General features: G+C 60.5%; 1 protein-coding gene and 1 long non-coding RNA gene across 2 annotated transcripts in view; one reads left to right on the top strand and one right to left on the bottom strand.

Moving 5' to 3' along the window:
- COL18A1 (collagen type XVIII alpha 1 chain) overlaps positions 1–8,123 on the bottom strand; it is an 86,979-nt gene extending 78,856 nt beyond the window's left edge. The window contains exons 1-2 of the mRNA XM_081301478.1: positions 7,976–8,123; positions 7,798–7,889 (exon numbers count right to left, since the gene is read on the bottom strand). Of these exons, the coding sequence (XP_081157604.1) occupies positions 7,798–7,889; positions 7,976–7,986 (103 nt within the window). The 5' untranslated portion in view covers positions 7,987–8,123. The remainder of the gene's footprint in view (positions 1–7,797; positions 7,890–7,975) is intronic.
- Positions 1–23,908, top strand: part of LOC308653105 — a 430,906-nt gene that overhangs the window by 38,481 nt on the left and 368,517 nt on the right. The window lies entirely within an intron of this gene.

The raw sequence follows: 23,908 nt of genomic DNA, 5'->3' as shown, positions 1-23,908 counted from the left end.
GGGGACCAGAGCACACGGCCCGAGTCACCTGGCTCTCCTTTCTGGTCAGAGGCTAGGGGTCGGGGAACAGAGAGGAAGCCAGGTGGCAGAGGTGGACCCAGCCTCTCCACAGGGAGGCTCCTCTTCTCAGGAGCCTCCAACAGTGACAGCCGGCAGGGTCTCTCACTCAGCCCAATTTTTTTTTGCTTTTCGTTGGTACCAGAGATTGAACCCAGGGAGCTTTATCCTCTATGTTTTGTTTTGAGACAGGGTCTTGCTGCATTGCTGAACCTAACCGTGAACTTGAGACCCTCCTGCCTCAGCCTCCCAAGCGGCTGGGATTACAGGGGTGCGCCACTGTTTTCTGAGATTACAGCGTGCTAGTGACAAAATCCAACCTGCAGAGGAAGGCAGGTGGCCGTGGGTTCCTCTGAGAGGGGTGTGAAGTCGATGCCACCGAGCCATCCTCGTAGCCGAGAGCCCATGGGCAGCTTGGGCGGCCACCTCTCCTAACATGGACCATCAGGGCAGGCACAGCTCGTGACCGTAGGAATAGGAGCTGCGTCCTGGTCCTGACCCTGTCCTGACCCTGGCGAGGCCCACCCTCCCAGGGCAGTGGCTGGCAGCTGGGACGGAGCCACAGCAGGGAATCACAGAGCCCCGACGGGCGGGGCTATCAGGACTCATGTCTGGAGTTGATATGGGACTATGCCTCCTGAGAGACGGCCTGCTGACCCTGCATGCCCCCACAGAGCGGCTCAGGGACACGAGGAGCCCCCTTCCATCCCCATCCACAGGTTAGAGACTAAGACACACTGAGGGTGAGTCACATGCCCAAGGTCACGTGGCACTTGGGGCAGAGCCAGATCAATACCCAGAGATGACGCGACTGTCCATCATCTCATCAGATGGCACCCTGCCACCTAGGGAGGCCAAGCAGGTGGCCAGGCTTCCCGACACGGCAATATCTGACGATCTGGTGACTCCCAGTTGCTTCCTGTGAGAACCAGCTCCCGTGCCACACCACGAGGCGGACTGGAGGGGGGACGGCCGACTTCCGGCACCAGGGATGCCCTGCCTGTGGGTACCGACTACAAAGCAGTGAGCCAGGCCACGCGGGGTCCACCTGCCTGGGCGCCGGCCCCGAGCGGCTTGCCATCGCAGGGTCCCTCTCGGGGGATGGGTAAGGACGGGAACAACGCCACACCTCCAGAGTGCCGTGTCCTGGCCAAAGGCTGACCACAAACACTACTGTGACGCTCCAGCTGCCCCCGTTCACAGTCATGAAGCCACAGGGAAAGGTATCCTGACCAGGAGAGGACATCAGACCAAAAGGGCCACCCGGGGGACACATGGAGCCGGCCATGTGTCAGGATGCTCACCTCCCTGGTGAGGCTTACAGGGAGGCCCTGGGACGGCACTTCTCTACCCGTCACATGAGCCAGGGTTGGGGTGACAGCCGCTGCAGGCTAGGAGCCGGTGGAAACCAGTCGCCCACCCGCAGGGAGCCCCCTCCCGATGGCCCCACCCCACCACTCAGCCCAGCTCTGGCCAGGGGCACCCGAGATAAGGACCGTGAGAACGCGGAGCTGGATGGAACCCAGACCCGGGCGCTCTGCCGGTCTCCAAGATAACAGGCGCCCTGCTCCACGTGGCGGGCACTCAGACCCTGGTCAGCAGACACTGCTGTCCACCCTCCCACTTCCGGGGCAGGCAGGCCCCTCACAGAAGGTGCCCAGACTGCACAGTGGAAAAGGCCAGGTGCCCAAACTTGCCCCCAGGGCTCACACCCATCATCTCCCAGGCCCTGGCCAGTTGGCTTCCCCATTAAATGCCAGTCTCCACCCTGCTGGCCTCTCTAGCACTGGCCGGAAGAGGTCAAAGACACTATCCCTCTGGGTTTGTCTGGCTCACCCAGCAGAAGGGGACCTCAGGAAAGGCCACCTCAGCTGACCCCTTCCTCCCGCAGGCCCACCCTGCAGCAGGCCACCAGTGGGTGGGACTTTGCCGTGGGCCACAGAGGATCCTGGGACAGTACTCCCTCCCCTCGCAGGAGCCTGCCCAGAAGGGCCCAGGGCAAACTGGGCTTCACAGGGCCAGAGCGGCTCAGCTCTGTGACTAGCCTGGTTCCTTCCAAGGCGAAGTCCTTGGTTGTCTAAGTGGACAAGGGAGAGAGGCTCCTGGGGCCGGGCCACATCTGGACTCAGGTCAACAGAGGCACATCCAGCGTGGCCTCCCAGCAGTTGACGGGGCCCTAGCTCTCCAGGGCCAGGACACCAAGGGCAAGACAAGTCGGACCCGCTGGAGAAGAGATGCCCCCTGCAGCTCAGGGGCCTTCCCAGCGGCTCTCTCACCAACTCCAGCCACCCCGCGGGGAGGTGCCCTCCTGCTCACCAAGAAGGGCCTGTGCTGGCAGGCTCTTTCCTGGAGGGGGGACCCGGCTGCTGAAACCTGACACTGCTGAAAGATCTAAGCTGGGCTTTGACGGGAGGCCTGACCGGGGCTGGTCCCGAACCCACTCCCTGCAGCAGCACACAGCACCCTGCTGCAGACCCAGGTGGAAGGAAGGGACCAGCGAGGGGGGGTCCACACCCCCTCGCACACCCTCGAGGTGCAGCCTCCTCAAGTCTCCCTGCAGGCCCTGTCAGAGCCCTGCTCTGTCTGGCTTAGCGTTCTCTCCAAGGGACACCCGACAGAGGTCCCCCTGACCCAGGCCAGTCCCCAGGCCAGCTGGACCCAGCGCCTCCTGCACTGCCTGCAGAGCTGGAGCTACCTGGTCTTCATGCAGCCTGTGCCCAGGGCCCCTGCCCTTCCTGCCGCTTCACAGAGCACCACAGGGGATCAGCCCAGAGTGACCCCGACTGCAGGCATGAAATTCCAGAAAGATGTACGGGCTTGTGAACAGGTTCTCCATCGCAGCTCTGGCTGGAGCCGCAGAGCTGTGCTGGGGCTTGCCTGCGCAGAGGCCCTGGGAGGAGCCACACTCCTGCAGGCACAGGGCGCAGACATTAGCCTGCAGCCTCCAAATCTAATCTGACTCAGCGCCTCTGTGATCAAAAGCTCTTTCTGACGGCCATTAGGAGTTGGCCCAGACCCGCCAATCCAGGACACACCCCTCGGCCAGCCACCAGGCTCTGCCGTCCCCCCTGCCAGCACCGGCAGTGCTGGGGAACAAAACTGGAGGTGCTCTGTGCCTGCCTGGGACTGCCCGTCCCCAGGGGGACACAGCACCTGTGTGAAGATGCCGTGTACACCACATGGCCAACGTGCACAGAGGACATAGGCACATAAGGCTAAGACAGAGCCTCACGCTCCACAAATGACCAACTGCTGCTCAGGACGGAGAAGGAGCTCGCCCTGCCCCCGGCGGGGTTGGAAAAAGAAGGTGCAGGGCGGCTGGGGGTGCCTACCCGGGCGGGGTCTGCACTCAGGCAGCCTGTGCTCAGGACACAGCCTTCCCCGGCCCTCGGCTGCCTCAGAGTCCAGTCTGCATAACCACATCTGTGCTGGCTCCTTCCAAAACTGCTGGGAGGCGGAGCTCAGAGGCCCTGCCCTCCTAGAAGGAAGCCTGGGCCTGGCAAAGGTGAGTCTCAGACCCCACACCATTAGGGCAGCGGCCATCAGATACAGAGAGAGCAGGTAGGTGGTCTGACCAAGCAGACAGGGCTGCAGAGCCATGGGTAGGTGGCCGGTGCCCCAAACCGGTCCATTATCTTCCTGGGCCCTTCCATTTCAAAATGTGCCAAGTTCAATGTTCAATGCAGAACGTGGAGTTCAGCTCTGCAGAATTCCACTCACACACACAGGCACCCACACACGCCAGCACTGAGGCTAGGGGCTTGTATGTGACAGGCCCTGCGTGGTCCAGCTCTGCTGGCTGCTGCCCACAGCAGCAGTAGTAACCCACCACGGTGGCTCAGCCAGATGCATCCTCTGCGGGGCCATCCCTGGGCAGCCTCTGTCCACTCTGACACAGCACCTGACTCAGCCTCCAGGAAGAGTTGAGATGGGGGAGACAGCTACGACTGGCCCGCACAGGTATCTTGGTGGCCACATCTGACAGCCAGCTCTGCCCCTGCCTGGGTCTCCCCACCGACCCTGAGCTCGCTCCGGTGGACAGCAGCATCCACGCACAGAGGCCCCTCAGCCGACTCACCCCTCCCAGGAGGCTTCCAGGGGAAACGAGGGGCTCCCTGACGGTGACTCAGAACACTAGGCTTTGGCCCCCCTGGGAAGTAGACAAGGGTCCCCACCCATGCACCCCAGTGCCAGACCTTGGAGAGCTCAGGGGGTCCCCAGCGTGGGCAGTATGAAGAACCTGATGGAACAGCCCTGGGCAGGAGGTGCTGCTGGGCATCCTCCACCCCTGAACAAGGAGCAGAGGGCACGTGGGGACCCTCTCCCTGCATCCAGGGTGGCAGCTTCCCACCAGGGGCCGACATGAGGGCAGTGGTGTGGCCCACAGCAGGAGACGGAGAGGCTGGACATCCCACACAGGTCCCCTGGCCCTCACAGGGATCCAGAGAAACCAACATTTTCAACAACACAGTTGGCAACAGAAAGAGGCACCCTCGGTGGAGAAAAGGTGTGTGGACGTCCGTGGACGTGAATCCAGGGAGTGGGCATGTGCTCTGCAGGTGCTGTCTGTGGGGCTTGGCACGGGCCTGCATGGGATGTGTACCTGTGTTTGTGTGCACGTTGTGATTGGGGAATGTCATCTGTGCCCGTGTGTGTACCTGCATGTGTGGGCATGTGTGTCGGCATGGACTTCCTGTGTGTGTGGTGGTAAAGCAGAGCAGTGGTGAGTGAGCAGGGCTCTCCCTGCCGGCCAGCCCAGCGTGGGTGCCTGCCCTCTGGGTGAGCTCAGTTGCACTCCTTCTAGGTTTCCCTGCAGAGGAGTCCCTCTCCCCCTCCTCCTTCCTTTAAAGGAAAACAGGAGGACCCTGAAAAACAAGTTTTGCTGAAATTCAAAACTGTCTTCGAGGTCCTTGCATCTGAATCCTGAAGACTCCCCAGTGGGCAAGCCCAGGAGCAGAGCCCTTTCCTGCCGGCTCAGGTCTGACTCCACTCAGGGGCCTGCACGTCCCAGGACGGTGGACACCACAGACCTGGACAGCAAGCCCAACCCCTGCAGGCTGCCTGGGGAGAAGGCCAGGGCCCTGGCCTGTACTAACCACCAGACAGTGGCGGAATGAAAAGATGGGGCTGGGGCAGTGGGGGGGTGGCACCCAGGGCATGAGAGGCTCGGGGACAGGAGGCATGGAGTACCAGGCCTTCTTCACAAGCCTCTCCCAGGGCCCCGGGCCTCTGCAGTATGTGGCTCCAAGGGGAGACATGCAGCCAGTCTGCCCCACACCTCTCACCAGGGGCCTTGGGAACACCACCAGCAGCCCCAGTGCGGAGGCACCAGCCGTGGGCCTCAGATTTCTGATGGGGAATATACAACAGGGCAGTCAAAAGCAGGAGGATCGCAGGAACCAGCCCGGCAATAAAACAGCAGAGGGCTTCCTTTGGGGGTCAAGTGCAGCACAGAGGGGAAAATGCATGTGTTCTGGTCAGAAAAAAATGTGCACTCCAGACAAGCCAAGCCCTGCCAAGTCAGGCTTCACACTCATGGGCTTTCCTCCAACACCACCCAGCTCCCCCCTGCTTCATCAGGACACCCGCCTTATCTGTGCCCTTATCTGTGCCTATGAGAAAACACCTCTTTCCCCGGGACAGCTGCTACTGTGTCCAGGGACTGGGTTCTGCTGGGATTGGGGTCTGGGCGGTCTGGGGGAGGGGCGGGGCAGCAGGGCCCCTGCTGAGCACTTCCTGCTTTACCCCCAGGGCATTCCTGACTGCTAGGAGGGGACTTCCTGGTCCTCAGGACTGGAGGCTGTGGCTCAGGCCACCTTCTCAACCAGGACCTTCCTAGGAAGTCACGAGTTCAGGTCCACGTCCTGCCCTCAGAGCTCCAGATTCCATCTCGCCAGAGCTCACCCACACCACCATGATTCCGTCTGTTCCAGCCACAGGCTGAAACCCCTCGCCTTTATGGCCACCCCTTGGTACTGGTACGGAGGCTTCCCACGGGGCAGGAGCTGGCCCTCCAGGCCTTCCCTTTCCTCTGTCATCTCAGGATGACAAAAGAGTCTTCAGGTTCACATATACCTGTATATGCGCCCTGGGCTGGGCCCGTGTTGGCTGACCACAGTGCAGAGGGGACAGCCCCTGCAGCCATGATAGACAGCCCAATCCAGCCAGCAGAACCCCCACCTCAGAGCCATGAGCAAGGTTTTTTGCAGTTAACATAAACAAGTAAGGAATCCTCTGTCTCCAACCAACAAGTGCCAGTAGCCTGCTTACAAAGTAGCTAACTTTAAAAAAAAAATTGTAGTTGTCGACAGACCTTTATTTTATTTATTCCTACCTGGGCTGAGAATGGAGCCCAGAGCCCCACACATGCTAGACAAGGTTCTGCCACTGAACTGCAACCCCAGCCAAATAGCGACTTTTTTTTAGTGTATTTTTTAGTTGGACTCAATGCCTTTATTTGTTTTTACGTGGTGCTAGGATCAAACCCAGGGCCTCACACTTGCAGGCAGGTGCTGCTCTGCCACAGAGCCCGGCCCCAGCTAACTTTCTAAAGAGGCCCATTCCTCCGGTTAGCCCGGTGACCAAGCCCACTGCAGACAATGAAACAAGTCATCTGCCCTCCCAGATGACTCCCTCCCCTCTTCAGCCGTCCTCCTTTCCCACCATCTGGGGCAAGAGGCCTGGGACAGCCTGGCCAGGCAGGCAATGCCCTCCTGCAAACCGACCTGATGGGTCCTTCCTCCTTCCTCCAGGACACCCCCCCTCTCTGTGCCTAGGAGAAAACACCACCGGGGACACCTCCGGGGCCTTTGCTACGCTTGTCCGCAGGCAGAAGACCCCCGGGCCCTCGCTGGGGACCAGCTCCCAGGAGGTGGCCAAGGAAGTTTCCAGGGCAGTCGGGCGCACAGGTTGCGGTCTGCAGGAGAGAGCGCCGGCCGGCGAACAACGGACCTCGGAGTATTGTTCCGGGGCGGCCGAGCTCGGCGCTGGCGGCATCAAAGGGGACCGCGCGCAACCCGACACCGTGGCGGGCTCGGGGACAGGCCTGGAGGCTGGCGCGGCGCACAAAGGCTGACCGGGCCGCCTGGAGCTGGGCCCTCGAGAAACCCTGCGGTTTAGCCACCCCAGGTCCGAAACTCAAAGCCTGCGCCACGCACTTCACGGTCTTCCTCAGAGACCTGACCGCCCACGGTCACTCCGAGGACGGGAGGCATGACCCGCTGCGGCCGCTCAGGCGCTGGAGGGGACGCGGCCGTGAGGGCGACACAGGCCGGGAGGGCTGGTTGGGGATACCGCGTATCCGGCGTCTCCGGAGCCACTGCCCTGATTCTTCGCTGGCCGGCCACCTGCCCGCTGCCCGCTGGGCGCACCAACTTCCCTGAAGGGCCGCTCAAGTTGGGTCGCGACACCAGGGGCTTGGGGCGCCGACAGGTCGCAACGCCCAGCCCTCACCCCGGGTCCAGCGGCACGCGGAGGAGGTGCGATCCCCCAGCGGCCAAAGAATGAATGGTCGGCGGCGGGGCTTGGGACACACCGCGCAGCCCGCCCCGCCGCGCTCCAGCCGCCGCCGGCCACCTGTGCGCGTGGACAGGGCCAAGGCGCAGCAGTCCGACCGGGACTCGGGGCGAGCGCGCAGGGTGGGGGGTGAGAGGACCGCCGGGGGCCGGCGGGAGACCCGCACAAAGGGCGCCCGAGGCCGGCAGGCACGAGCGCGCGGACGGCGTCCCCGCGGGGTCTCACCTGGCTCCGTGGAGACCGCGCGGACGGCGAGCAGGAGGACCAAGGGGGCGAACACTTCCAGGAGGCGCCGCCGCGGCGCTAGCCAGGACCACCTGCGTGCGACAGCCACAAGTTAGGGTGCTGCGCACGCCCCGCCCGCCCGCGAGACCCCAGCCCGCGCGCGCGCCCCCAGCCGCACCTTGGCGCCATACTCCGCAGCCGACCCGTCTACGCCGCGGATGCTGAGCCCTGAGCGGCCGTGCGCCCGCCTGCCCGTCCGCGGCCGGGCCGGGCAGGGGCGGGCCGGGGCGGGGACAGCTCGATGGGCGGAGCGACGGGCACTGGGCCCGGCCTGGGCTGGGGTGGTGAGGGACGCGGGCGGACCCGGAACCTGGTGACCCGCTGAGACCAGCGGGGGCGGACACGGACCAGCAGTTCTCCCGACTTCTGGCACTCCTAAGTGCGTGGCCAGCCTCCGCATGGAGTGGCCTCCCGCCGCCGCCACAGCGTGCACGGGGTCGGGATTCAAATTCCGGTCAAGGTCCCAGAACATCCAGTGAATCAAGCATAGCCTTCATTCCTGAAGGGGTTCACTGCGGCCTCCCCAGGGATACATCCTTAGGCCCTGAGTCCGTGGAGCAGTGGGAAGGTCAGAGATTCGAACAAAGACGTTCAAATCTAGAGGTCAGTGGGCCGAGGAGGCCGCTAGGCACCTCCCACAGCCTTGCTTAAGCAGAGGTGGAGAGGTGGAGGCCACAGGACCTCCCTGCCTCCATGAGCTCTGGGCCCAGGACATAAGTGCATCCAGAGGCCTCAGTCATGTGGCCCGTCCCTCCTACTGGGGCTCCCTGCCATGGCAGACCCCAACGTGGGCCTACAAGCCCCATGAGCAACCTTCTCAGGATCCTGCCCCCACTTCCACGCCGACCCTGACCTGGCGGCTCAGGAGAGCTCCTTCCCCTCTCAGAGGTCAGCTGCTTCTTATGGGAGCTTTCAACCCCCCCTCCCTGTGGGCTCTGCATTCCTGAACCCGCCCACCCAGGCTGGGCCTTCCCCCAGCAGCTGTGCTCCGTGGCACTCCTGGCCCTGCCACACACCAGGACCCTCCATCCATCACCTCCCTGGACAGGGACCCCTCCCAGTTAGTAGAAAACAGGAGCAAGCCCCAGCTATCCCTGGTTTAGTGACATCTCCTGGACCACAAAGAGGCATAAATGGCAGTAGACTCCTGCCCCTCCCCCTCCCTGTCCATCCCCCACCCAGCCCCCAGCATCTGCCTGACTTCACACTTCCCCCAGCCTGACCCCAGCTTTGCCCCCCAGTCGCTCCACATTGATCCCCATCTTTGCCTGCTTCATGCCCTTCCACACGGACCCCCAGCACCCCCATGACTCGCATCCTGCTTCCCTGGGCTGCCTGCTGGGCCTCCCACCTGCCCTGACTCTGCCTCCTGCACCTCCCCTCTGCCTGCTGGCTCTCCAGCTGTGGCCAGAGGCTGCTGGGGATTCTGATCCACTCACATCACCTCCTTCAGCCTCTGGGGCTGGCTCCTGCCCTGAACCTGGGGCCTGCCCAGGCCTGCCCATCCGCCTGGCCCACATGCCCAGGTCTACCGCCTCCAGGCCTGACCCAGGTGCCAAGGCCTGTGGTCCGCTCTGAGGACTGTGACCAGCCTGTTGAACAGAGAAGTGAGGTGCACTCTTGCCAAACTGGCTTCAGATGGGGATGGAGGGTGGGCCCCGCGGTGCCCTGGGCAGTGAGTCTGTGTTCCTGTCTGTGTGGTGTGTTTCCGAGCCCTTGTGTCTGTGTGCACGTCCGTGTGTGTCGGCACGGGCCTGTTCACGTGTGGTGGCCACGTCCTGGATCCAGATGGCCTGCCTGCCTGGGGCTCGAGGCCCATCTGTCCATCAGACAGCTCCTGTCTTCCTCCTCTGCTCTCCGGCCTACCCTGTGTCACCCGTGTCAGGCCACCCTGGACTGCGTAGCACCTGCTGCGAGGCATGTGGACTTGCCTCTGCTCGGCCAGGAGAGGGGCGGCTCTGGGAGTGGGCGCCACCGCTGGGCTGAGTCCCGCCCCTGCTTGTTGTCACGCTACCCCTTGCCCTTTTTTGGGTGGAACATCAGATGTCCCCCCTCAGTAAACTGGGCGTCAGAACGAGCTCTCTCCCCCCGCCTCTGGGGTCTTTCTCTTGCCCCTGGGGGGCTCTCACCTGAGGCAGAGAAGCCGGTGGAACCCCGGAGAAAAAGGCACTGCTGTGTGTGTCTGTGTGGTGACTTCATGCCAGCCCAAGTGACCCCTGCTGAACCGGGGTCACTCGAGTGACCCAAGTGACCCCGGTTCAGTAGCCCGTGCTGGACGGGGACTCAACCCCACCCGGCCCAGTAGGTGAGTCTCCCACCTCTGACTCGCTGCGGGGTCGGGAAGCAGGCCCAGGAGGCAGCCAGGGGACAGGGACAGGGCAGCTCTGGGCCCTGCCAGGTGTGGGACTGTGGTGGCCCCTCCCTCCTCCTGTTAGGCCCGAGGCAGAGGAGGGCCCGTCTCTGGGGTCTTGTGGGCCAGCAGGGGGAGCTGGCCTGGTGGGTGCCAGGCACCATGGAGTCCTTCCTCGGCGGGCACTCTGCGTGTAGAAACCCGCGGCTTTCTGCCGTGAAGCCCTGGGGCCTGCTCGGCCCGCAGCTGGGCGAGCATGTCCCTTCACTTGGTGTCCCGTTTCCTGTGGAAGTCACATCTTTTTTCTATTACAACTTCATTTTTTCCTTTATACACATAAGATGTGCTCACTGTGGGAAACAAACAGAATGCAAACATGTACACAAAAAGACGAGACCCAAGTGTCCCTCGGCGGACACTGGCTGTGGGTCTGTCTGCCTCTTCCTGGGAACCAGGAGCTGTGCTGGCCCCGCTCACCATCTGTGCCCTCTGGGAGGAGCAGATGAAGTGGACTCTCCCCCAAGACGAGAAGTCCCACGGTCCAGGGCCAGGCCAAGGGCCACAGGGTCCCGGAGCCTGGGTCTGGACAGTGGGGAACAGCTGAGGCTCTGGGCCATGGGACGCGGGGGGCAGGCAGGGCCGAGGGAGCGTTCAGGACCCAGGACCACTCGAGCCAAGCACAGTGGGCTCCCAGCAGCCCAGGCCTGTCCACAGGGACCGTCCTGCTCCTGGAGCAGTGGGTCTGTGCAGGGGAAGAGGAGAGAAGATGGAAGGGCCCTGTCCAGGCCCAGACAAGCCAGACAGGGACTGAGGCCTGAGACAGGCAGGTGCCCAAGCCTCTCGGCTCCAGCCGACCAGCCAGGCCCCTTCTCAGGCCCCGGAGCCCAGACGTGACCAGCTCTCTGAGGGACGGGAACCCTGTCTACACTGAGCTGGTCTAGACTCACCCCAGCTCTGACCCTGGAGGGCTAAAATCTCTGACTCACTCTGTTAGCCTCACCCTCCCCACCTCTGGTCAGTCCACGGAATCCATCATGACTCTTCTCAGGTGAGAAACATGGAGGGACAGTGCTCCCCCTCCAGCTGTGGGGTCGGGCTCACGTGACCCCTCTGTTAGTCGGCTGTCTGTGGCTGGGACGTGCTACTTGAGGAAGTCACCTTATAAGGAGGAGAGGTTTATTTTGCCCACCGACTCCCGGGGTCCCACCCACAGCCGGGCCTGTGGTGCCTGCGTCCTGTGGTGGGGGCGCTCGGCAGCGGAGACCTGCTCCCCTGTGGCAGACAGGAGCAGAGAGAGGTGAAGGGCAGGGGCCCAGTGCCCGACCTAACGGCCCCCCGCAAGGCCCCACCTCTGAGGGTCCCAGCACCTCTGACAGCGCTGGGGGCTGGGGGCCAACTTTCAACCCAGGCCCTGGGCCTCTCCAACCCCAACCCCACTGGGCGGCGGGAGACTGCGCAGCAGGAAGGAGGAAGAGTTCCCCTGGGCAGAGCAGCGCAGAGGCTCCGAGGCGGCTGGGAAGTCCGCTGCGAGGCGGGTCCCACTCTGAGCTCTCAGGCCCTGACCACACAGTGCACCCCGCACCGTGTGGGGTGCCGCTCTGGCTCCTGAGACCCACAGACACAGGGAGGCTGGTCCTGTCCCTGCACTCGGCTCCCCAGCTCTCAGCTCGTGCTGCCTGCTCTGTCACTGGTTAGTTCTGCAGGTGCCCGTGGCCCTCGGTCTGGTCTGTCCCTGTTTGCCTTCGCGCTCCCTGCAGAGTCTCTGTAGAGCCGTCCCTTGGGTCCTCCTTGGGGCAAGTCCTGACGCTGCAGATGTCTCATTTGCACCTGCAGCCCTGCGAGGGCTTGGCCTTGTAGGTGCTCAGTAAACACCCGTCAAAGACCATGGAGGAGCAGCTGCCTCCGCAGCCTGCAGATCTCGGCCCTGCCTCGCGGCCTCACCGGGCATGGGGCGCAGAGCCGAAGCCAGTCAGTCCTCAGAATCCATCATGACGGATTTGGAAATGGGGAGCAAATGTTGGGCCCCAAGGACAGACCTAGTTGACATCCGTGTGGTCACACGTGCCACGTGTGATCGGGGTCCAGGGGAGGACGCCCGCTGGGCAGGGGGTCTCGGCTGAGTGGGGCACTGTGCTCCTTTGCCTGCAGTGCCTGCTTCTGAGGCCTTCACATGCGCATCCGCGCTGGAGGTGCACTTCCTGCCTCCAGCGCAGGGAACCGCCTTGCCGTGACTCACGGGGTGGGAGGGTCCGTGTTCCTCAGGGCTCTGTCTCTCCAGCTCCATGGTGACTAAGCCGAGGTGCATCACCACAACAGGAAAGCCCAGCCTCTGCGTCCACCCCGAGCCGGTGCAGAGTGGCCGGAGGTCACCATCATCCTTCCCTGCCGCTCGAAGCTTCCTCCCCACCCCTGCCCGCCACACGCAGACCCAGGGCTCACAGCACCACCGACCACTGCCCAGCACAGGGAGGCCCCGGGTGCTCCCAGCCACCAGCACACAGCCCACGGCACACAACATACAGCCCACGGCACACAACATATGGCCCACGGCACATGGCACACACATGCTGCCCACACATTGCAGAATCTGGGTTGGTTGGAACCTGGGTGACCACACTCAGTTCCTGGCCATGGACGGCTGTCCCTTCCACCCTCGGGCCCACCTCTCACCAGCTCTCCTGGCCGCTGCCCCAGAGCAGCGCTGGCGTCCAGCTGAACCAGGATGCCCACACACCTGCGGTCTCAGCTTTGCACTCTCCCCTGCGGTCCACCCCTCCCTGGGCCTGATGATGTGGTGGCTGTGGCTGCAGCATGGCCAGTACGCAGAGTGTCAGGCTGGTCCATCCTGGCCTCCGTGTGGGCCACCTGAGGACAGTGTCCTCTTGGGAGGTGCCAAGGCTGCCGCAAGCAGACCCACCTCCTGCAGAGGGACCGACTGCCGTCCGGCCTGCAGACATGTGCCCTGCAGCTGTTCCTGACTCTGGCTCCCGGCTGGCTCTTGGAGCCCAGTGTGGGTTCTAGATCTTTCCGTGACAGCATGTCTAAGCCTACGTAGACGAGGGGCAGAAGCAGCTCCTCACCCTGGGATCTCCTGCTGACCTGGCTCAGCCTGCTGCCCGAGCTTCGCCTACACCACGCACCGCGGGGAAAGGATGGCCGTGCGGAGGACCAAGGGGGCACTTGTGGGAAAGCACCGCGAGAGGGGGTAAGAGCCGCGGGGCTCAGGGCACCTGGCAGGGGGCAGCCATGGGGGTAGTGCAGCCTCCAGACCTCCCAGCTCCCACGCTGGGGGGTGCAGTTGGCGAGGCCCACCTGACAACCAAGAGATGGAGGACAGTCGGCACAGCGTCTCACGGGGGTCCCGGAGGGCAGCAAGGGGTGGGGGTGTCAGCAAGTGGCAGGACAGCCCCATCAGCTGTCCTGCCCAAGGCCAGGCAGCCAGGGCTAAGCTATTCCAAGGTGGACCCTGATGGCTCTGACGTCCTGCCTGAGACCTGGCTCAGCCCTCAGAACACTGCCAAAGAGGTAGGGATGGACCGCGGAGGGAGAGGGCACGGCCCGTTAATCAGGAGGAGCCGGACACAATGAGGGAACAGACACTGTGGGACCCTGGAACACACGTGGGAATGACAGGTTTAGTCCACCTGTCAGTGAAGAGGCTGACCACACCGGAGACAAGACTGGATCACGTGATGTCCCCGAGAAAGCTACTTCAAATCGAAAGCCACATACAGACTTAAAGCCTAAGGATGAGCCCGCTGTGTGGCCGCCCCCGTCATCCCGTCCCCTGGGAGGCTGAGGCAGGGGATGGCAAGTTCAAGGCCAGCCTCAGCAGCTTGGAGAGACCTGCCCCACTCCCAACAAACAAGCACACAAACCAACCCAAGGTGCCGAGTGGCAGGCGCTGGCCTGGCACACCCAGGCCCTGGTCAGCCAAGAGAAGCAGCAGCAAGTGCCAGGAAGAAAGCCGGTGGCCCCCGAGAGCCCGCGGAGATTTCCGAGCAGCTGGCGATCCCGGCAGGCAGGCTCCAGAGAGGGCCAGGAGGGCCTGGTGGCCACAGCCATCGCAGACCTGCCGCCAGCAGGACTCTCGAGCTCCCCACGCAGTTCACTGACCGCAAGGAGAAGAGGAGAAGCCCTGGCGTGTTGGGGACGTCTCACCCTCCCCTGCCGTGGGGACACCAGATGCATCTGGAGCCTGCAGCTGGGGGACTGCCCCACCCAGACGAGCGAGCACGCCACCCAGCAGCAGCCTCACGCTGTCCTGTCCAGGGCTCCTCCCTGCTCACCACGAGGGACCACACTCTGGCCACGAAGTATGCACACCATGTAACACACACTCACGGCACTTCACGGAAGGGAGCGAGAATCCAAAGCAGATAATTGGAAAATCCCAAAATATTAGGAAACTTCAAAATCTCCCTCATTTCTCAGTAAATCATAAGTCAAAGAGAAATGTCAAGGGGAAATTAAAAATCATTTTGAATTCATTGAAAATAAAACATAACATCAAAATTTGTGGGGAGAAGCTGAAGCAGTGCTTCATGGGAAATTCACACCCTAAATGTCTGTGCTGGAGAAGGACAAAGAGCCCAGGGACGTGGCCTCAGCTGCCAGGCTCGGGCACTCGGAGAAAAGAGCAAACTAAGCTCCAACAGAGTAGGAGCAAGGACAAGTGACAACCAGGACAGAGACCAAGGAAGTAAGAGCAGACGACAATAGGAAAGGCGTTTAAACTGAACGCCAACTGGTTTGGGGTCTCTTTCTTTCTTTCTTTTTTAGAAACTCTGTCCAAACTGATCAAGAAAAGAAGTGACAAGATTGATGGCCAGTAGTGGACATCAGTCACACAGGTCCTGCAGGCACTGAAGAGATACATAGTGGAGAAAATGCCAGATTCCCTGAAAGACACATTTCATCCACACCGACGCAGGAGGAACTGAAAACACCGATAGCTCAGCATCTGCCAAAGACAGTGGATGCAGAACTAAAGATCTTCCCAAGAAAACTAGGACCAGGGGATCTTCACTGGTGACTGTCATAACACAGTTATGGAAGGAATGACCACAAATCTACAGAGGACCCTTCAAAACAAAGACAGGGAAGGACACTTGTGGATCATGTCAGAAGTCTGCGCTTCCCTAACCCAAAGACCCTGCAGGAGAAGAGAGCTACGGGCTGCGTCCCTCATGAACACACGTGTAGGAGTCTTCCACAAAGGCCGCAGATAAAACCTGAAGCCCGTTTGAAGTTCAATACACCGTGGTCCAGTAGGTTTTGTCCTCGGAATGCAAGGTTGGCTTAGCAATATTGAAAAGTGTAGTTTATTGCATTCGTAGAACAATGGGAAAAACCATAGGACCATTTCCTAAATACAGAGAATATGATAGAGTTAAACATTTAAATCTTCAGCGATTTCAAAATTTCAGCCAGCTACGAATGGAAGGGACTTCCTCAATCTGATGCAGGCACAGATGGGAAGCTCACCACCAGCGTCACACCAGGGGCTGAAAAGCCAGATGCGCTTTCCCTAAGACGGAACCAGGAGGTGCTGCGTCATGGACCACCAGCCAAGAGGTGCACTTGGGCAAGAAGAAACAGTGTGCAGGTGGGGACGGAAGAAGTGCCCCTGCTCACACGGGCCGACTGCATGCAGAGACCCCAGGGACTACACGGGCCCTCGGCTAACCTGCAGACCGTGCAGGACAGAGGGCAGGGTGAGAGATGGCTGTGCTCCTGTCCACCAGCAATGACAAGTAGAACTGCTCCTTCCTCACACCAGGTGCACAGGCCGGCTCCGAGGGGATGGCCGTAGGCGCAGGACCTCACACTGTAAAGGCACTAGGAGAAAACACAGCATCGACCCCTGAATTTTATGTATGACCCTGAAATCATGCAACAAAAGCAAAAGTAGATAAAGGGTTTAAACAAACTGAAATGCCCTCCCGGTGAGGGCGATGGGTGGAGCGCGAGATGGCCGCGGGCTGGGAGGGGTGCTGCGAACCACCCGGGGCAACGGGCCGATGGCCAGAGGGAGGGAAGCCAGCCGCTCAGTAGTCATGACACAAGCTGCCTGCCCAGGAGAGCAAAGGGTCCAGAAGAGGCACAGGGCACGGCTGGGTGACAAAATGCTCAGTGTCACTAGTCCTCAGAGAAAGGAAGTGAGACATCACCTCTCCTCAAGAATGGTCATTGTCCAAAACCAGAGGTAAGCACTGGCCAGGATGGGTGGAGATTGGCACAGCCACCTCTGCCACGCGGCCCGCGCTGGCTTCATGAAAGGAGGTTCCGTGCATAGAAACTGCTAGTGAGTTAAATCAAAGAGACAGACTCTCATCACCTTCTCACAGCTCCAGGACGGCTCCTCCCAGCTCCTGCCTCCAGCCACCTAACGTGGCGAGGTTCACAGAAGAGGCCAGCGAGAGAGAGAGAGAGAGAGAGAGAGAGAGAGAGAGAGAGAGAGAGCACGCCAGGGAGTGGGCTTTTATTGGGGAACAAAAAATTCCAGGGAAAGTCCCATCCGATGAAGGTTAAGGGGGGCAGCATCCCAAGGTCAGGGGCGACGATTGGGTCTTCGGGGCAGTGTCCAGGCTCGCCTCTGCATGGACACCCCTGGACCTGGAGAAGGGTGGGGAGGGCTCTGACACTGCTGTGTCTAGGCGCCTGTCACCCAGCCCGGGAGGTGACCCAGACCTCGGGCGAGGATGGCCTCCCACAGCCACCATGGAGAACGGTGCATAAAGTAGACCCCTCCTGTGGTCCCGACACCTACTTCTGGGTGTGGACCACTGGAAAATGACACCTGTGAATCGAGGGTCCTCTGTACCCCTATATTCATAGTGACATTACTGACAGTGATCAAGATATGCAGACCTCATGTCCAGGACAGAGGAGGGACACAGTGTGGACACACACACAGGAGGCCACCAGTGTCACGAATTTCACATCCTGCCCTTTGTGACAACTTGGGTGAATGAAATGAGCCAGAGAAAACTGCACTTCTCTTACGTGGGACTAGAAGAGTTGAGCTCAGAGGCAGGGACAGGACAGCAGTGACCAGAGGCTCGCGGGTTGCTAAGAACAGAGTAAGCAGAAGCACAAACCGTCGAGCGGCGAGTGTGATAAAATACCGGCGAGGTCTCTGGGCCAACGCCACAGAGCGTCACAGAGAGTGAGGACGTTGTGGACAAAGGGTGATGTCCTGTGTTCGGACCAGAAGGCTCAGTCCTGTTGGGATGTTGCTTCCGCTTACCTGGACTAGAAATACGACACAAGCCAGAGTCAAATCCAAGGGTCTTGGGTAACCATCAGCCAGCTGCTTGGCTGTTCATGAACAAAGGCGAAGGACCAAGGGCAGCCAAAACAACATGGACACAGAGAAGCGCCCTGAAGAAGCTGCCCGGCCTGGTTTCCACCGTCCACTGCACGTTCGCATCTCATGATTCACCACGGCGATCCAAACGGTGCAGCACTGGAAAGCGGGGAGGCATGTGGACCCGTCACCGCAGCAGGACAGAGAGCCCAGAAGTGCGTCCGTGGGCATGTGATCAGCTGATTCTCAGCAAAGTGCCTGGCCTCCTGCAGCTCAGATGGAAGGACAGGGCCCTGCAGGGTGGTGAGGACACTGGGCGCAGCAGCTCCGCGTCCCATGTAGCTCTAGACGCTCGGAGGGTCTCCATCGGGGGTCTCTCCTCGCAGTCTCTGTGTGCCCTGGAAGCATCTGGGGGCAAAGCCACCAACTGGGGTCCCCTTGGTACCTCACACAAGAAGTGGCAGCCAGACCCGATGGGTGGGAGGAAGAAAGTCATCCAAACCCAAATGAGAGACTTTGAATTGGGGGCACTGAAGTCACGTGCCACGCAGGGGTCATTCTTGTCATTAGCTCTGTCCCTAGGTAGCATTCTACCTTCGTCAGATTTCTAGGGCACAGGGCGAGAAAGTTGAACCCCAAACAAACCCACATGTCCACAGCGGTGAGAGACGGTTACATCAGCCTTCCCCCCACCAGAGACCAGCTGAACAGAGCGAGCAGGCCACAGCGAGTCCCAGGAGGACACGGAGCAGCCAGATGTCACGTGGCCCTGCTGCGGGCATGCGTGGTAGAACCACTTGGAAACTGGCCGCGTCCAGTGAGAGAGGCCTGCAGCTACCCGACCCAGGGCCCCCCTCTGGGGAGCGCATCCAATTGATGAGGGCATGCCTGTTCCCCAAAAGAAAGCTCAGGGCAGCCTCAGAGTCCATCAACAGCAGCGCAAAAAGTCCCCGTGCTGTCAACACCGTAGGAAAAGGAGGGCGCCACGGTGCAGCTGAAGGGTATGTCCCCAAGTCCACCAGACAAAGCTCTTACTGCTTGAGAGTCAACAACACAGTGTCAGGTTTCCTGGTTATAGAAAGTTTGGGACATTTTCCAGTTTGGTAGACAAGACAGGTACACCCTCCAGATTACACTGGACAAAGGCAGCACACACACACGCACACACCACAGACTGATCTCCTCATCCCAGGGGAACTGCACCCCATCAAGAGGAATGCATTGTGCATTTACTTACCTCCAACTCATCCAGGATGGCAGGCTGGGACAATATCAGGACAGCTGTTACTACAAGTCACCACTTTTCCAGGTCAAAATGCAAAAGCCGCTGACTAGGTAAGTAAAATCCAAGGTATCTGGTAAATTCCAATAGTTACTGATAAAAAACTCAGGCTATGAGGCAAAGCATGCTTTCTTAAGGTGATAAAAGTCTTCTCACAGTTACCTAAAATCGATTGTGAAAGGTTACATATTTCATTTAAAAACCATCAGGAAGAAAATGATAAGCATCTGATAAGAATAAATATTTGACAATTCTGGGGATGCTAGACAATGTGATAGGATAAGGAAAGAAATTAAGAGCAGATATTCTAAGGGCGTATTTGCAAGTGACCAAACACTGCAAAGGCATCAGAATAAATAAAAAGTGGTGAGGGTTAAAATAACTCACACCCATAGATTTCTCATAAACCATCCATAATCAATCACACCATGGAAATACATCTCACAATAGAACAAAACCCAAACACCCTGCAGAGGACCCACAGGAGGTGCCAACAGCTTGATGGAAGAAGACTGCCGAGGGTGGGGAGTCCCAGTAGCCCGAGGGTCCTCCTTGCTCTGGTGGGGCAGAGCCTCGAGGTCAGGGCCGAGCTTCCCTGTGGTTGGAGACCCAGCTTGGTGCCATGCCACAGCTCTCCCTCCGTCTCTGCCCCCGGGATCTCAGTCCCAACAAGGCACTTGCACTTGACCCTTGGTCTCAGCCTTTGGGCACAGAGCCAGTCAGGATGTCCTTCGACTTTAGGAATCACCCTAGGGGCAGCCCAGCAGACGGAGAGACTAGAGCTGACCTGCCTGGCCGGCATCCAGGTACCAGTGTGGCCTTGGCAAAGCTTCACAATCTAGTCATGGTCTTTTTCTCCCAGCCCTGGGGGAGGGTGCACTGGGACCTCTAGCCCTCAACCTCACAGCATGCAGAGCCAGATGGGCATCTGACCCCTCTTCAGAGGTGGAGTCAGAGAGGACAGGCAGCTAGCTGCGAGGAGCATCTGGGGCTGAAGTTCCAGCCGACACCTGAGATCCCGTGCTCAGTCCACGCCAGCCACGTGGTCCTCTGAGTGCCACTCTGCACTCAGTGTGGTCCCACACACAGCCCTCTCAGTGCCCCTGCTCCTGGCCAGTTCCAAGAGGGAGCCTCCTTCTCTCCCCACAAGCTCCCAGCTCTGTGTGTTGTCTATGAGGCTTCTCCTGAGCCTTGCACATCCCAATCTCACCACCACCCACTAGCTGAGCTAGAGTGGTGCAGAGCCACCAAATTCACTCCTCGCTAATCAGTCCAGCCTCCCCCTGGAGGTCAAGGGACAATTCCAACGCTGTCCCTCGGACAGCCTGGTCCATGACCTGTAGACCACAGCTGCTGGGCCCCCGGCTCTCAGGGCCACCTCCTTCTTCCTTCCCACTTGCTTCCTGCCCCTGTTTGGGTGGGCTTTGTCCTGCTCCAACTCCTGTTTGCACACGGGGGCTGCCTTTCCCCCTCACTGCACAAGGTCACCGTCCTGTTCTTACCCGGGGAGCCTCTTCTGGCTCCCTCCTGCCACATAACCCCTCTTGTACTGGACATGGACCCCATCATGTCCCAGCACCTGGCACATGCAGCCTTTCTCTGCACCCTCGGCCCTGCTCCACAGTGTCCCTGTGCACCCTGAATTGTCTGGATGGCATCCCCGAGTTGCATGTGCTAGACGGGCTCCTGGGTGGGCGTTTGCTCACAGTGAGTTCACGTTTAGCCAGCTGGAGGCCTTCGTGTCCGAGGACAGCCCAGAAGCAACGTGCACTCAAGAGCTGGTCCATGCGAGTCTATTTCTGCAGTCCCAGGGAGTTCCGGGACTGTCACCTCTTGTCAAGGGTCTGCTGCAGAGACGGGTCCCCTGGAGGCACCCTCCGACCAGGCTGGCAAGCAGCAGTGCTGAGACCCTCCCTACAGCTTTGGCCTCCTCAAGCCTCCGTGCAGCCCAGAGGGCATTGTGGTGGGGTCGGCCCCTGGAGGCTGCCTGCACCGGGAAGGAGAGGCTGCCTGAGGTCATGGGAGACAGCCGCTGACTCACCTTGTCTCTGGCCGCTGCTGCCTGGGAGCCTCAGGATGCACGGCAACCCAGGGAGTGCAGGAGAGTCAGCTGCAGCCTGTGCGTCCCTGCCTCCACTTCAATCTCTTAGTCTCAACTTTTTAAATATATAAAACATACATCAACGTGAATGGGGCCAGGTGTACACTATTGTGGGAAAGGCAGAAGACTATGCAGAGAACGATTTCTCCTTTGTAACGTGCAAAAAGCGGAACCAAGTATGTGAGTACGTCTGCAGGTAGGATGTAGGTGGAGGACTACAACCGGAAGTGGGGAGAGAGGTGCTCAGGTGGGTGGTGCAGCAGAGTCTTCAGCCCCACGGGTCCCCAGGGCACTGCTGTTCAGGACTCACTCCAGATGAATGCACCGAATTCACCTCCAACTTCCCTTGCTCTTTGCTGAGGAGCACAGAGCAAGCCAGGGGGTCTTGGCTCAACACCCAACAGCAGGCTTACTCTGAGTCACATGGCCCACCAGAGGTCTCCTGTGTGGTCCACCAGAGATCTCCAGCATGGCCCACCATCGTCCTCCAGCATGGCTCACCAGAGGTCTTCATTATGGCCCACCAGAGCTCTCTAGCCTGGCCCTCCAGAGGTCTCCAGCATGGCCCACCAGAGGTCTCCAGCATGGCCCACCAGAGGTCTCCAGCATGGTCCACCATAGTCCTCCAGTGTGGTCCACCAGAGGTCTTCATTATGGCCCACCAGAGGTCTCCAGCATGGCCCACCAGAGGTCTCCAGCATGGTCCACCATAGTCCTCCAGTGTGGTCCACCAGAGGTCTCCAGCCTGGTCCACCAGAGGTCTCCAGCCTGGTTCACCAGAGGTCTCCAGCGTGGTCCATCATAGTCCTCCAGCCTGGTTTACCATAGTCCTCCAGCGTGGTTTACCATAGTCCTCCAGCGTGGTCCACCAGAGGTCTCCAGCGTGGTCCATCATAGTCCTCCAGCCTGGTTTACCATAGTCCTCCAGCCTGGTTTACCATAGTCCTCCAGCGTGGTCCACCAGAGGTCTCCAGCCTGACCCACCAGAGGTTAGATTCTGTGCCCAGCATTAAGCTTGGGAGACTGGTTGCAGCTCGGTCTCCAGCGTGCCCCTCTGTGGCTACTCTCTTGGCCCCACTTCTCTGACCCTCCTGAGTCTCCAGGGGTCACCTCCTGCCAGGAGGCTGTCTCCGAGTGAGCCACGACGGCGGTGGTCTCCAGGTCATCTGCAGCCCACACACGGGCACTGTGAGCTCTCCGTGGCATCAGGCATCGTGCAACAGGGGAAGGAGATTGTGAACTGCAGCCTGGGGAGGCGGAGGTCGGCGAATTTCTCCGTAGACTGAACTCTAGGTAAGCTCTGGGTGCAAGAGGGGCCGTCCAGACCCAGCTCCTCCTCAGCCACAGAGGTGCCCTGGGGACTTGGAGAGCTGCTGGCCCCTGACTCTCGGGAGAGCCCTGGGGGTTCAGGAAGCCGCTGCAGGGCTGCCCGATGTGGGACTTGGGGCCCTGGGTCTGGGGAGGCTGCATTGTCTTCAGCTCACTCACGGCGCCCCAGGCTGCCCCAGCCCCAGCCCCCTCTCCTGCCTCCCCCACTCCATTGTCCCTGCTTTCCTCTGGGCTCTGCCCTGCCCCCCCCATCTGCTTCCCCTTTTCCTGTTTTCTGCCTGGCCCTTCTCTCCCCCACCTCAGCCTCCCTCTAGGGGTTTCTGTGGCTGAGGGAAGAGGAAAAGGCAAACGCCCAGCCCCGTGCAAGGAAGATGGCTGCTGCCCTTGGCCCGGCCTGCAGGAAGCCTGGCGGGCAGTCCTGCCAGCCGACTTGTCGCCCTGGGACGTGGCTCTGCTCCAGGGTCTGCAGCGGTTCTGCTGGGCTGAGCCCGCGGCTGTGCCAGAGCAAGCCCCGCGTGCAGCGCGGACATCAGGGCAAAGCCCCTTACGGTCTGCTCTGGTGAAAGGGAGCCCCCCGGGCAGCCAGCCAGCCCTGTCACATGCTGTGGACTCTGTGTGACAGGGAGCTGCTGCGGCCTACCTGCCTGTCGGTGCTGGGCAGCGGCGTTTGGAAGGCCTGGGCCAAGAGTGGAGACCTGGGTCCTCCTTCCCTGTTGCCCAGGGTTGAGGCAGGACCCCGGACTGATGGGTGGCAATGTGAGTCCTGGGTCAGACCTGCGCAGGACACCAGTTACCTGCCTGCCTCAGGAGCTGAGCACCTGAGCAGAGATGCAGCGTTCCTGCAGAGCCCCGTCAGGCCCTGTCCCTACCCAAACCATGGGGCGGGAGGTGTCTCCCAGGGTGGCTGGTGGGAATGGGGACTGGGAGGACATCCCCGGCTTCCGAGGGGACACTGGAGTGGAAAGGAACCTCCCTGGAGGTAGTCAGCAGTGAGCAGAGTGCACTGCAGGTCCTGAGTGGACACAGACACCACGCCCCAGGGGACGGCTGGCCCTGGGCCACTGAGCCTCAAGCCTCCTGCTCCTGATGTGCAGCAGGCTCACCTCCTCACCTGCAGGCACTAGGCTGTGAGCCCCTCACGGTGGACGCCCACCTAGAGCTGAGCCTCTCCACGGTGGACACCATCCCCGAGCTGAGTTCCTCTATGGTGGACACCCACTGTGAGCTTAGGGGGTGGCTGTGGTCTCCATGGGGTCTGCCACCATCCTCACTGTGTCCCCTGGGAGATGGAATGCAGCAACCCTCTGGACTCTCAGTCGAGGGGGCTGTGTGCATGCAACTGTGTGTGTGAGAGAGAGTATCATGTGCAAATGCCTGTGAAAGAATTGTGTGTGTGTCTCGTGTGCACGTGTACATCTGTGTGCATGTGTGTGTGGGCACTGTGTGCACATCTCCTACAGATGTGCACACAGTGCCTGTGCATCCATGTGCCTGTGCATCCATGTGCCTGTGTGTCCATGTGCTGTGCATGCCTGTGCCTGTGCGTGCCTGTGTGTGCATGTGCTGTGTGTGCATGTGCCTGTGCCTGTGCATCCATGTGCCTGTGTGCCTCAGTGTGTGCACGGGTGTGTTTTCTGTCTGCCTCGTGTCAGCTACAAATCCAAACACCCTTTTTCA

Source organism: Spermophilus citellus (assembly GCF_964194105.1).
Source record: "Spermophilus citellus genome assembly, chromosome: 7".
In the NCBI taxonomy this organism is placed as follows: domain Eukaryota; kingdom Metazoa; phylum Chordata; class Mammalia; order Rodentia; family Sciuridae; genus Spermophilus; species Spermophilus citellus.
Note: the sequence above shows the minus strand (reverse complement) of the source record. Positions and strands in the feature narration are given on the sequence as shown.